Raw genomic sequence first — 12136 nt, 5'->3', positions numbered from 1 at the left:
GAGGAAAAGAATGCAATAGATCACTGGAAAGGCTTTACTCATTCCTGATGAGGTCACCAGAGGTGCCTGCTCTATGAAGGTCCCCTCCAAACAGGTCTCCCCCTGCTCCTCCAGAACTATTAAGGACAACGTTGGCTCTCTTGCACCTGCACTTGCTGACTTCTGCAAGCACTCGTTTGCTGATAGATCTTTTCTCTCCTCCCTCAAGCACTCCTTTGTGTTCTCCCTCCTGAAAAAACCTTCTGCAGACCTCTCTTGCCCTGCCAACTTCCGCCCCATATCCATCTATCACTCCCTTCCTTGCGAAACTCTTGCTGGTCCTCCCCCAACTTACCCAGCACACTGAACTTGTTGGTTGCCTCCACAACCATCAATCTGGATTCCGATCATCCAGAGGCATGGAAACAGCTCTTCTGAACACCCGTGGGGAACTGCTCGCATCTCTTGACTCCAACTCTGCAGCTGTTCTCATTTTACTTGATCACGCCTATGCATTTGATACAGTCAATCACTACATCCTCATAAAACGCCTCCATGACACCCTAGGTATCTCGGAGCGGGCACTCGACTGGCTGACGTCCTTCCTCAATGACCGTCCATCCCAGGTTATTCTGGGCTCATTTTCCTTCCCCACATCTATCTCCACCTGCGGTGTCTCCCAGGACTCCAAACTCTCTTCTTGGCTCTTTAACAGCTATTTTGCCCCGCTTGCTCACCTCATCTCCACCTTCTCCCCTAACTTCCAGTTTTACGCAGATGACACACAACTCTTTTTTAAACTTCCCTCTGACTCTCTCCTTACTCTTACGTCCCGTCCCCTTTCCTCCATACTGTATGGGCGTCCCTCGCGAGGGACGAGAGACGGAACCTTTTTCACCAGAAAAAATCTTCTTCTCATTTAAATCTAGAGGCACGCAGCCCTGGGAGCATGCGCTCGCCTGACTCCGCCCCTGGTGCCGCTCCTCAGTCCCATTTTCTGCGCCGACGGGAACAAGCCAAATTCATCAGCGCTCCTGGGTTTGGCTTTGGCCATGTAATTCCACGCACGGATACTCCTTCTCTTTTGTATTTTTGTCTTTTTATCATTCAGATACTCGGTCCTCAGGCGTCACGCTCCTCCCCGGCACATGCCGACTTCTACGGGGTTCTGCAGGTGTCCATCTTGTGACTGGCTCTTTTCAACTTCAGACCCCTACGCTCGCTGCCTATGTTACCTTGGCCTTGACCACGGCTGGCAAACTCATACCGCATCCAACGCGTTTTCCACGAGGTCTCTGAAGACAGACTAGCCAGGTGGAGGGAGCTCCTCAAGAGATAGCCGCCTGAGGACTGGAAGGACAATACTCGATCCATGCCCAAGGTAGGGCCACTCTTTTACAGCGCACCCTCCAAGGACTTGCCCGCGCAAGAGGAACCGCTCAGGTTTTCATACCAGCAGAGTACCGAGGCTAAGTCTACTACCGGCCGGCAGGCCGAGGGTCAGTGGATCCTCCCAGTGACAGTGCTAAGGGACCACAAGTTTCTTTTACCGGGGTTACTCCCGAGGGGCGACACCTAGTACCGGCATCAGGTCTGAGGGGGTGCCTTCATGCAGCACTACCGGCAGCTCTGCCGAGGGCAATCCGCCTTCTAGGTCACAGCCTGAGGTGCGGGATAGGCTTTTTTGTTCCAACACCAAGTGTCTTGGACGGGGCTGGTTCCGGCGAGCCAGGCACTACGACTTCGGCACGTGGCACGCAGCTCGACAAAATGGCTGCCACACCAGACAAGATGACGCTCATCCGATACACCCTCTTGCGGAGTGGGTGAGGGAAAGAGTCACAAGGTGGGACTGGTGTCAGCCAGGTGCGTGGCCTACAGTTTTTCCATCAGCCGTGCAGGGCAGATTTCCCCTGCACCCCAGGCAGAGTGTGCCCCGGCCCCAGCTGCCCTTGGCCACTCTGTCAATATCACCTGCCACCTTTCAGCCTCCGAAGACAGGTTCTTCAAAAGGTTCCTAGGGCTGATGTGAACTCCCCAGATGGGGGGGCCATCCTCCGGGATGCCATCAGGGACGCGCTCCATCAGGTCACCTCACCGGCACCCATAGTCATTCCTCCACTGGCTCCGGTGCCACAGGCCTCAGCGCAGACGCCGCTTCCCCAGTCGGCTCCTCCGATTCCGGCTTCCCTGCCTCCCTCAGTACAGGCAGTTCCACACCAGCCTCCGTAGCGGCCACTGGCTCCGGTCTCCACTCTGCAGACCACATCGCCCATCACTCCTCCACCAACTCCGGACCCCCCAGCCTGGCGGCCACAGACGAGGAGGATCCGGACAAGCCATCTTCAGCCAGGGCCTTCCACGAATGCCTTGCAGCTTTGACAGAGTATTCAGGCCTTCTTTAGCCCGAGGCAGAGCAGCCTGATTGGGGGGGGGGGCGGGGGTGTCTTAGCAGAAGTCCTCACCCTAAGACCCTCTACCAAAACGGGGTTCCCGATGCAGAAAGAGACTTAGTTTCCCTGGCCAGGAAGGGGTGGCTCAAGCCACACTAAGCCCAGCCAGTCAATCGGCGCCCCAACACCAAGTACAGGCAGATGGAGGGGGGGAGACACACTTGCTTTCAGCGCATCCTCAACCGCAGTGATAGATGCAGTGTCACTCTATTCCAAGCCTCAATCTTCCTCGGCTACCTCGTCCTTGACGTTGCTAGGCAAGGAGGAGAAGATCTTGGAGGTGTACGGAAAGAAGCTGTACTCAAACGCCTTCTTGCACGGGTGGCTGGCCATCGCAGATGCCATGTTTGCAGCCACTAACCAAGGGCTCTGTCGCGAACTTCCTCCTAGAATTTCCAGCACAAAGCCAAGCACGCTTGAAGGCGGGACTAGGAGTTTCTAGGCTGGTAGCGCAGGACATTATGGAGTCCACCGTGGCCCACTTCGATACTTCTTCCCGGGCCATCTGCATTGCCACGGATCTGAGAAGGACGGCATGGCTCCGGGTGACAAATTTTAATCCCGGTGTCCAGGAGCGCATATTGGAACTTCCCTTGGAAGGCAGTGACCTCTTCCACTCCACCACGGATGAGGGAATAGATAAAAAGAACAGCTTGCAAACCACAAAGTCTTTATTCTTACAAAAGCCACGCCCAAGGCCTCACCCAGTCGTAGCAACGCTCCGAGAAGGGGTGGGCATTTGGCGGATTCCGAGGCTTCCAAGAACGGAGGTCCAGACAACCGGACCGTTCTCAGTCCGCATCAGAGAAAACAACAAAAGAGGGTGGTAAGGTTTTTTCCAATCCCCACTCCTTTGCAACAGCCTCAGAGGGGAAAAATGTCATGACAGTCCACGTGTCTCGGGGGAGGTCGGGGGAAGCTTGCCTTTCACGTGCAATTTCAGCCCCAGAATTATTTGGACTCCTGGATTCTCTCTGTAGCCTCCATGGGGTATCCCCTACCGGCACCTTCCTCTCTTCCCTACTCCCCTCCTCTTCCCACAGATTGGGAATGCAACTCTACTGACGGAGATCCGGTCCCTCGTTGAGAGCCAAGCTGTGGAAGAAGTCGCAACCTCCCAGCGAGGCTTGGACTTTTATTCCAGGATTTTCACCATACAGAAGAAGAACCCGGCTGGCCGGAGAGTTGTCTTGGACCTGTCCACCTTCAATCTCTCCCTCCGCAAAAATTCAAGATGGTTATGCCAGCTCTTATTGCGGAAACGCTGGACAGGAGAACCTGGATGTGCTCCCTGGATCTGAAGGACGCTTACCTACACGTCCTGATTTGGCAGCCGCGTCGTTCCTTACTGCGCTTCAGGATCATGGGCTTCCATTTGCAATACAAGGTGCTACCCTTCGGCCCCAACTCGGCTCCCAGGGTATTTACCAGGTTGATGAATGCTGTGGCAGCCCTCCTCAGGGCCCAGGGCCACCACACCTACCCATACCTGGATGACTGGCTCGTCCGGGCCACCTCTCCGGAATCGCTTCAGCATACTGCCTCCGCATTGATGAACACACTCCACGACCTGGGGTTCACTATCACACTCAAGAAGTCTCATCTGCAGCCCACACAGATCCTGACCACCGTGGGCCTCATCTGGGACTCAAGCTCTGTGAGAGTCTTTCCCTTGGAGGACAAGATTGCGGCCATCAAGAGAGCTACATCTCACTTCCTCTCCAGGCCCACGACCTCGGCCTGGTGGCACCAACCCTTACTGGGTCTTAGGGCAGCAGTCATTTTGGCCATGCCCCACACAAGAATCGGGAGGCAGAAATTACAGCTGCACTTTGCAGCCTCATGGAATCAGGAGAAGGGCTCCCAAGTGGAGCCAGTCAGCATTCCATGCTTTCTCCTCTGGGGGTCCATGGACTTCAACCTGAGGCAGGGAAAGGCCTTCCGGCAGCCGGGCCCTCAGGTCGCAGTTACTATGGACTTGAAGGTCATATGGTTGGCTCTCACAGCCTTTCTCCCTCTTCCCGAGGGCAAGACAGTTCTTATCCAGACAGACAACTCCACCACTATGTACTATGTCAACAAGCGGGGGAGCACCAGATCCCCTTCGTTGTGCAACCTAGCAGTCGGCATGTGGGAATTGGCTCTGGAGAACATTTACCTCATGGCTGTCCACCACCTGGGGGAATCCAACCTGGAAGCATACAGGCTCAGCAGACTGGGGACGGACAATTACGAGTGGCGATTGAACGACCTGGTACTAAAGGAGATCTTCCTCAGGTGGGGGCTTCCCCGGGTGGATCTTCTTGCCTCTCGGGATGACAGGAAATGCCAACATTTTGCTCCCTGGCAGGGGCTGGTCTCCGGCTCCCTGGGCGTCTCATTCCAGATCTAGTGGAGCGACATGTTGGCATAGGCCTACACCCCTAGTCCATAGGGTCATCTGCAAGATAAAGGAATCCTGGCCCACAGCATCATTTGATAGCTCCCTGGTGGCCGGTCAGACCATGGTTCTCCGGGCCCCTCAGCCGTTCAGACAGACCACCCATTCACCTACTGCTGGGCCCACCACCTCTCCTGGCCCAGCAGGGGAGCAGGGTACTCCACCCTGCTCCTCACAAGCTAGCCCTCACAGTGTCGCTCCTGAGCAGGTCATGCTAAAATGCTTAAGCCTATCTCAGGCTAACCTAGAGATCATGCAGGGCGCTAGAAGCAAGGCTACTAGGAGTCAATATAAGAGTTAGATGGTCAAGTGACATCTGGCTGGCCTCCACAGGCTTTACACGCCTGTAAAGAAGCCACACCTGGTGTGGGACCTTAATGCTGTGTTGGGCGCCTCGGCGCACAAACCTCTTGAGCCTAGGGCGTCCGCAGACATCAGGCTGGTCACCATAAAGACAGCTCTGCTCGTGGGCCTCTCCTCAGCTCGCAGGGTCAGGGAGATCCAGGTTCTGGTGACTTCAGAACCCTACACCGCTTTTCACAGGGACAAAGTCGTCCTGTGGATGCACCCTGCTTTCCTATCCAAGGTGACGTCCTCCTTCCATCTTAACGAGGCAATAGCGGATGCCTTGTTTATCACTTTCGGGTCGGGTCAAGGCCGGTTTTCCAAGGCCTCCATAGCAAGGGGATGAGTGCGGCCATCAAGGAGGCTTATGAGGGGCAGCATAAACCTGTGCCAGCCAACTTACATGCCCATGCGGTCAGAGCCAAGGCCACAGCCATCGCGTTCCAATGGCATATGCCCTGGCAGGTCATCCACAGGGTGGCTTCCTGGGCCACCCCTTTGTCTTTCTGTAAACACTACTGTTTGGATGCCGCCTCTGGGTCAGACGCGGCATTCGGGCAGGCAGTTCTAAGAAACCTGTGTTCTTAAGGAGGGGCTGCTCTCCAGCCTGGGCCTACGTTCACTTGTAATCGCCCATACAGTATGGAGGAAAGGGGACGGGACGTAAGAGTAATTAACAGTTGTTCACTGTAGTGACTAACATACTCTTAGCCCATAGTCCCCTTTCCTCCATGCGTCCCTCCATCCTCCCCCTAATAATACTGGTGTCATTAGGCGATGCCTAGCATTGTCGATGCGTCAATGGGGACTGAGGAGTGGTGTCTGGGGCGGAGTCAGGCAAGCGCATGCTCCCAGGTCAGCGCCGCTGCGCACCTCTAAATTTAAAGGGGAATATTTTCTCTGGTGAAAAAGGTTCTGTCTCTGGTCCCTCGCGACGGACGCTCATACAGTATGGAGGAAAGGGGTCTATGGACTATGGAGTACGTTAGTCACTACGGTGAGTAAATGTTATTTCTCCATCATTCCTGACTGCCTATTCCTGGTGCATTTCCAATGATCTCTGCCTCAACGCCAGTAAGACAGAGATTCTTCTGTAAGGAAGGCATAGTATCAAAGTAGTGAAGATACACAAGTGATCACAGTGAAAGGGTGTTTAATGAACTTACACACTTGTTTGAGCTAGAAAAACGCCTATCTAAACCTAAATATAAAGATGGGAGCAAGCTACGACCATCAAACAATAACGCCACCCTAGTGTTGTCAAAATAAATGGGCCTATACTAAAAAAAAAACTATTGCCAAACCTTAACTCTAAATACAAAAATGTGTACAGGTAAACGGGTTTCTTAAAGGAAAATCAATGTTTGTATGGCACATGGGTTTAGGGTGTAACACTGGTACTTGGACACACTCTGCTTGACGAGCACTTCGGCAGCCTGCTCTGTCCTTCAGAGTCTCTTTGGGTTCACAAAACAATTCTCTTCCATCTTGCAATAGTTCATGAAGGGCTCCCCTCGCTCGGGCTGAAGCCTACAATGTCCCTTCCCCACGCTTTTGCTAGTACTCCGGTATTCGTAGTTTCCTAAATACAGTCACTTTCACTTTCGTTCTCCTCCGTTGGGATCAAACAATTCCACTTTACACTTTCTTTGGCTTCCCTCAGTCGGCGCGAGCCGTCATTCATTTTTAAACACTTTATTTGGCTTACCTCAGTTGGGCGCGTAAGGTCATTCAATTTAAAATGCTTTCTTTCTCTCTTTTCAAAGTTCAATAAACATTTCACCAAGACTCTCAACTGGGTGGGTTCCCCTTCACCTGACCACTCGGTTACTATGTCTGGCTTCACTCTGGTTCCGCTGTTACTCTGCCCAACTTTCAATTCCTGATACACTGTTGCAAGCACTCCGCTCTTAAACAAACCGGGCTTTCATCTCCTTTGCTGGACTCACCGGTTGCAATGGGAGACTTGTCACTTTTGCGGCTTTCCCTCTGGAGTCAAGACCATGGTTCTTGTTCTGATGTTACCTCCCCAACTCTGACGTTCACCCAGGAGGGCAGCTATTAGGCTTGTGGCACTGGACACAATTGCTTTCCGCTGGGCTGGCTTGAATAACCTTCTTGGCGTCTTTGAATTCTCACTTTCTGACAAGGGGATTTCGCTTGCAGGCCCTCTGCCCTGATTCTCTGGCCTCTTGCGTTTCTCTGCCTGGTTAACCGCCTTTCTGGACAAACGGCTCCTTCATGTGCACCGCCTTGCTCAGAGTTGCCTTTTATCCAGGTGGGGAAAGACAATGGGTTGCAGGTGTGGATGATTGGGGTGGAGTGCCTGATCCTGCTTGGGACATTTTGTTAATGGGACAAAATGGTGGTGGGCCATGAGTTCCCATGGTTAATCCTCATTGCTCCGGGTTTGTTCTTCCTAGTCTGTCATGTCAGTAGGGTAGAAAGGGTGAGGATTATGGGATTTTTGTGTTTTGAGAAATTTGTTGGAAAATGAGTCCGAAAGGGTTTCAAATATAATGACTCTTTCAAAGAATGTTTTAGTTATGTCTGGGACAGGGGAATTGGGCATAGTAAGTGGGGAATTTCCTATTGCTATATGTAGGGATGGTTCTGCATTCAGAAAAGGACGTAGTTGGGATGAGGTTGATGTAAAACGACGGTATCCTGCGAAAGCTGAGGGGACATCGGACAAGGACATTAGAATAGAGGGGGAACACCCTGTCTCGCCTAATGGTAGTCTCCTCTTTTGCCATTCTTCCCCGAGCTTTCCACTCAGCTTGGCAGAAGGGGGGGTGGGGAGTACCCTTGGGTTTTTCACACTTCCCTTTGGAACTCCTGCTCCCTCTTTCTCAGAGGCGTAGCCAGGATTGTCTAGCAAATGGGGCCTGATGCTAATGTAGTTGGGCCCACTGCACGGACAAAAAAATATCTCTAAATACCCACACAACGCTGCTGAGTGGGCATTTACAGATTTTGGGTGGGCCTTGTCCCTCAGGCCCTACCCTGCCTACGCCTCTGCTCTTTCTTCCCCTCACTCTGGCCATCTTCCATGGGCTCCCCCCCTTCTCCTTCATCTGAAGCCGAAAATCTGGGAGTCATCTTCGACTCTTATTTTTCCATTCTCCCTCACTTCTGAGCCTTGACAAGATGGCCCAATTTCAACTCTATCTCCTCAAAGGAATGCTTCTTTTCCTCACTTCCCCCAGAAGCTCAATGTTTCTAGAGCTCTGGTCCTCTCTATGCTAGACTACTGCAATAACCTCTTCCTTAATCTACCCTCTTCCTCTCGACCCCTCCAGCTAATCCAGAATCCTTGGCCTCAAGCCAATGGACCACACCTCTTCTGCGCAAAAAACTCTCCACTGGCTCCTGGTTGCTGCAAAGATCAAATTCAAATCCCTCTGCATCATCCATAAGGCTGTCTGGGTTCTGGACCACGCTATCTACAACTTGCTCTCACTAAATACTCTCCCTCCAGATCTTTACGTTCTTGCGGCACCAGCTCTCTGTGTGTCAAGCGCTAAACAGCAAGCTGGTGGCTGATCTCTTTCCTCAGCAGGCTCCCCCCTATAGAACAGCGTCCCCCTTCCTCTGCGGATCTCTTCAAATTCCAGATGCTCCTCAAGACCTTCCTTTTCACCTCCTCCTTCCCTTCATCCCTCCTCTGCTAAACCTCACAGTTACTGAGATTGGTGGCCAAGGACATTGTGTCCTCCTGGGCCTTGGCCTCCCACACCCAATCGCCTTCAGCCTCTGCCCACTCACAGTACTTGCCTTAGTACCCACTGACATATGCCACAACAGGCTTGCACTTATTATACTGTCAGTAAAAAAGGGGTGAGTAGATCCGACTTACCTTACTTCAGGACGCTAGGTGTCCTGAAGTAAGGTAACGATGGCTGCACCACCAGAGTCTTGAGGCCCCACTCGCACCTCAAACAATTAGAAAAACAAAATGAGTGTGGCTCTGGGTAATTGCGCTAGCCTAAAAATGAGTTTGGGTACAATGACAGACTCAATTATCGATTGGTTATAGTCAACACAAATATACCGGAAAGCTGGATGAGACGCGCTTTGGTTCATATGTATCACATTTTTCAGCCTTCAAAATATGTAACAGAGATTTTCCTTTTCAGCCTACACATGTTTTGACACAAACGGCCTCTTTTTCAAGGCAAGGTGGATGCCTGGTGTTCGCCTTTTTAATACGGCTAAAGAGTCTCGTAATGTAATGAGTCGTAGTCTTATATAGGTAATCCGATCATAAATATTTGTCCCAAATGGGAGCCGATGGCCGCATTCTCCATTAGTGAGGGACATATATTGGAGCACAGCCACTGTGCCTGGGAATAATGAATACATCAGTGTCTTTAAGTCAAAATCATTTATGATCTGATTGCCTATAGAAGAGTATGACTCTGTTACATATTTGAGGGCTGAAAGTTTATCTTGGATTTCCCAGTGCCTTCCCAGTCCCCCTCTGCTTACCTTCAAACTTGGTCCGTGAGTGTCCCGGTCCTCGGGAATACTGGCAAGCTTCTCTGGTGTCGTCTGGGCTCTCTCGGTCTGCTCTTAGCTTTCGGCAGCTCTGCCATGCGGGTTTCTCACCATATGCTAGGCCTCACCTGGACCCCGTGGATGACTTCCTTCCTGCCACTGGATCCTTCAGGTGAGCCCTCGCTGCACTAGGCCTTCTCGATGTCTGGGTCTGCAGCGTGTTCTCCCTGTGCGGCTTCGCTCCCCAGCTAGATGCTCCTCTGGGGCAGGACTGACTCTGAGGAGAGTCCTTTGTCAGTTTTTATGGTGAGCTGTCTTTCAAAGTCCGGATAGGTAGTATGTTGTCTTGGTTCCGCAAAGGGCTCTTCATTGCCCTGCTCTTCATGTCAGTATTTCGGGGGCCATCTAGTCTTATTCTTCCCTCACTCTTCTTCATCACAGTATTGTCTACTTGATTGACAGGGTTACTATGCATAAAGTAACTATCAGAAGAAAGATGAGACGTAAAAGGTGGAAGTGCTTAGGCCCTATCCAAGTTGTTGAGTGAGCATTGAAAGGCGGCATGGTGGTTGACATACTGCGTTCTCCCTTGATAGTCTTCCCTTCTCTGGTGGAGGGGGTCTCCTCCCTTTGGATCCTGCCATGAATACCACCCCCAGGGGGACTATCGGGTAGCTGCCTCACCTGCCTGGCCCCACGGGAATGGTCCCCCTGCTGGGAGAAATGACAATACCAAGGGATTCGGCACACCAGTCAAATATGAAGTACACATCATAAGCACGTGATGGCCACTGTTATTTCTTCAATCTATGGACTATATCTACATTTGTAATGTTTGATTCTTTTTATGCAGAAATATCGCCCAACAAAAGGGGTCAGCTACCTTTGGCATGCCAGATGTTTTTGACTGCAACTACAACCAGCCCTAGCTAGCATAGTCCATGTGGATGGGTCGTGGGAGTAGTAGTCCAAAACTTCTGGAGAGCTGCAGGATGCAGAACCCTTCTACGATGACAACCCCACCTCGAAATCTGGAATGAGAAGCATGTTGTTTTTAATCTGAATGTGTTGTCATATTTAAAATATGAAATCATGAAATTAACGGTGATTCCCTAACTTTCAATGCTGGGGTAAGTAATTTGAATATTCCACATAAATTCAATCAGCTTGTCTACAGAGGAGAAACCCAACCAATTATCTCACTGATATACAAGACTGTATACTTCCCTCCAATAATAATTGGTTACTGTGAGAGACTAATCTACCCTGCAATATTTTGTATTCTAGGGAAATCTATTTAAAATATACTTAATTTGAAGGCCCAGCCCTCATTTAGTAACATACCTTGTAAACGTGGTTGCCAAAAAATACTTTCAATTGCTATCTGGGATTGAATTAATTCTTGAATATTTATCTAAATGCTCTAGGGTTCTTGAAATCACTTTTTATTATATTTTAAAGGTCCAGTAAAAGTAAGGGCATCAACAGCTCAAGCAACACCGCTGGGTAAGCTCTTCTTTCTTTCTCTACCCCTGCTCCCAAATCCCTCTGAGGCAAAATAGTTCTGTCTTGGGAAAGCCTTCTGCATTCAGCTTCCTCTGAAAAATTCCATCCTCCTAATCCAAGTGGAACTCCAATCGGCTCTTGTCCTATCAGACATGTTTTAACTGTTGCTGCTCTTTTTTTCTTCATGTGTGTTTAACTTTCAATACCCAGTGAACCATTTTGAATTGGACAGTGCATGTGAGAGGTTCCCTTCACTTATACTTACTATAATCATTTTTGCTTAGATTGGCTCAATGTATTTTATATGTCAAAATAGTATCTATTTAACTGTTAGCCCTCCCCTCAGAAATTATCTGATTAAATTGGACAGAAATATGTCTTTTAATTATGATTTCTTGTTTAGACATGCACCATTAATAAGGACTATATATTCAGATTTGCAAGAAAATTCTAAATTCAGAGACATCCTTCATATTTCTTTAACGACATGTATGACAGTAATTAATATATACAAATGTATTAATAATGTATGTGGTAATATATACTCCTTATATGCGTGTGACAGGGGGCCTTGGGTTTTTTCATTGCGTAAAGGGTTACAAAATTAGCGCTAATGTATTTAATTTCATGTTTTTCACTTGAAATCCATTTCTGAATGAATATTTTTCTGTATAATTCAGACACTTAATTATGAACACATGTTTCTAGAGTCCCTAGTTTTAACAAAGATAACTGCTTTCTTCAAAACAAAAACCTTCTTATGGACAGATGCACATTTTGTGGGGCCTCCTTGCTCTTTCAGGTTAAGGATCAAGGTTTGTGTATGCCTATGACCATCCTGAATTTCAAACACATTTAGCTTATTTTTCTTATTTTATATACAAGCCTTATGATTTGAGTACACACAGCTGTG

General features: G+C 49.9%; 1 protein-coding gene across 6 annotated transcripts in view; it reads left to right on the top strand.

Moving 5' to 3' along the window:
• The window catches only part of PATJ (PATJ crumbs cell polarity complex component), a 3332662-nt gene that overhangs the window by 579230 nt on the left and 2741296 nt on the right, over nt 1–12136 (top strand). For 5 of the 6 annotated variants that reach the window (XM_069642041.1, XM_069642043.1, XM_069642045.1 and 2 more), the window contains exon 13: nt 11179–11223. The exons of the other annotated variant lie outside the window; for it this stretch is intronic. In XM_069642041.1, coding sequence (XP_069498142.1) covers nt 11179–11223 — 45 coding nt within the window. The remainder of the gene's footprint in view (nt 1–11178; nt 11224–12136) is intronic. 6 annotated transcript variants of the gene reach the window in all.

Source organism: Ambystoma mexicanum, chromosome 1q (assembly GCF_040938575.1).
Source record: "Ambystoma mexicanum isolate Mex_15411 chromosome 1q, UKY_AmexF1_1, whole genome shotgun sequence".
NCBI classification, from domain to species: domain Eukaryota; kingdom Metazoa; phylum Chordata; class Amphibia; order Caudata; family Ambystomatidae; genus Ambystoma; species Ambystoma mexicanum.
The sequence above is the reverse complement of the archived record's forward strand: the minus strand, read 5'-3'. Positions and strand labels throughout refer to the sequence as shown.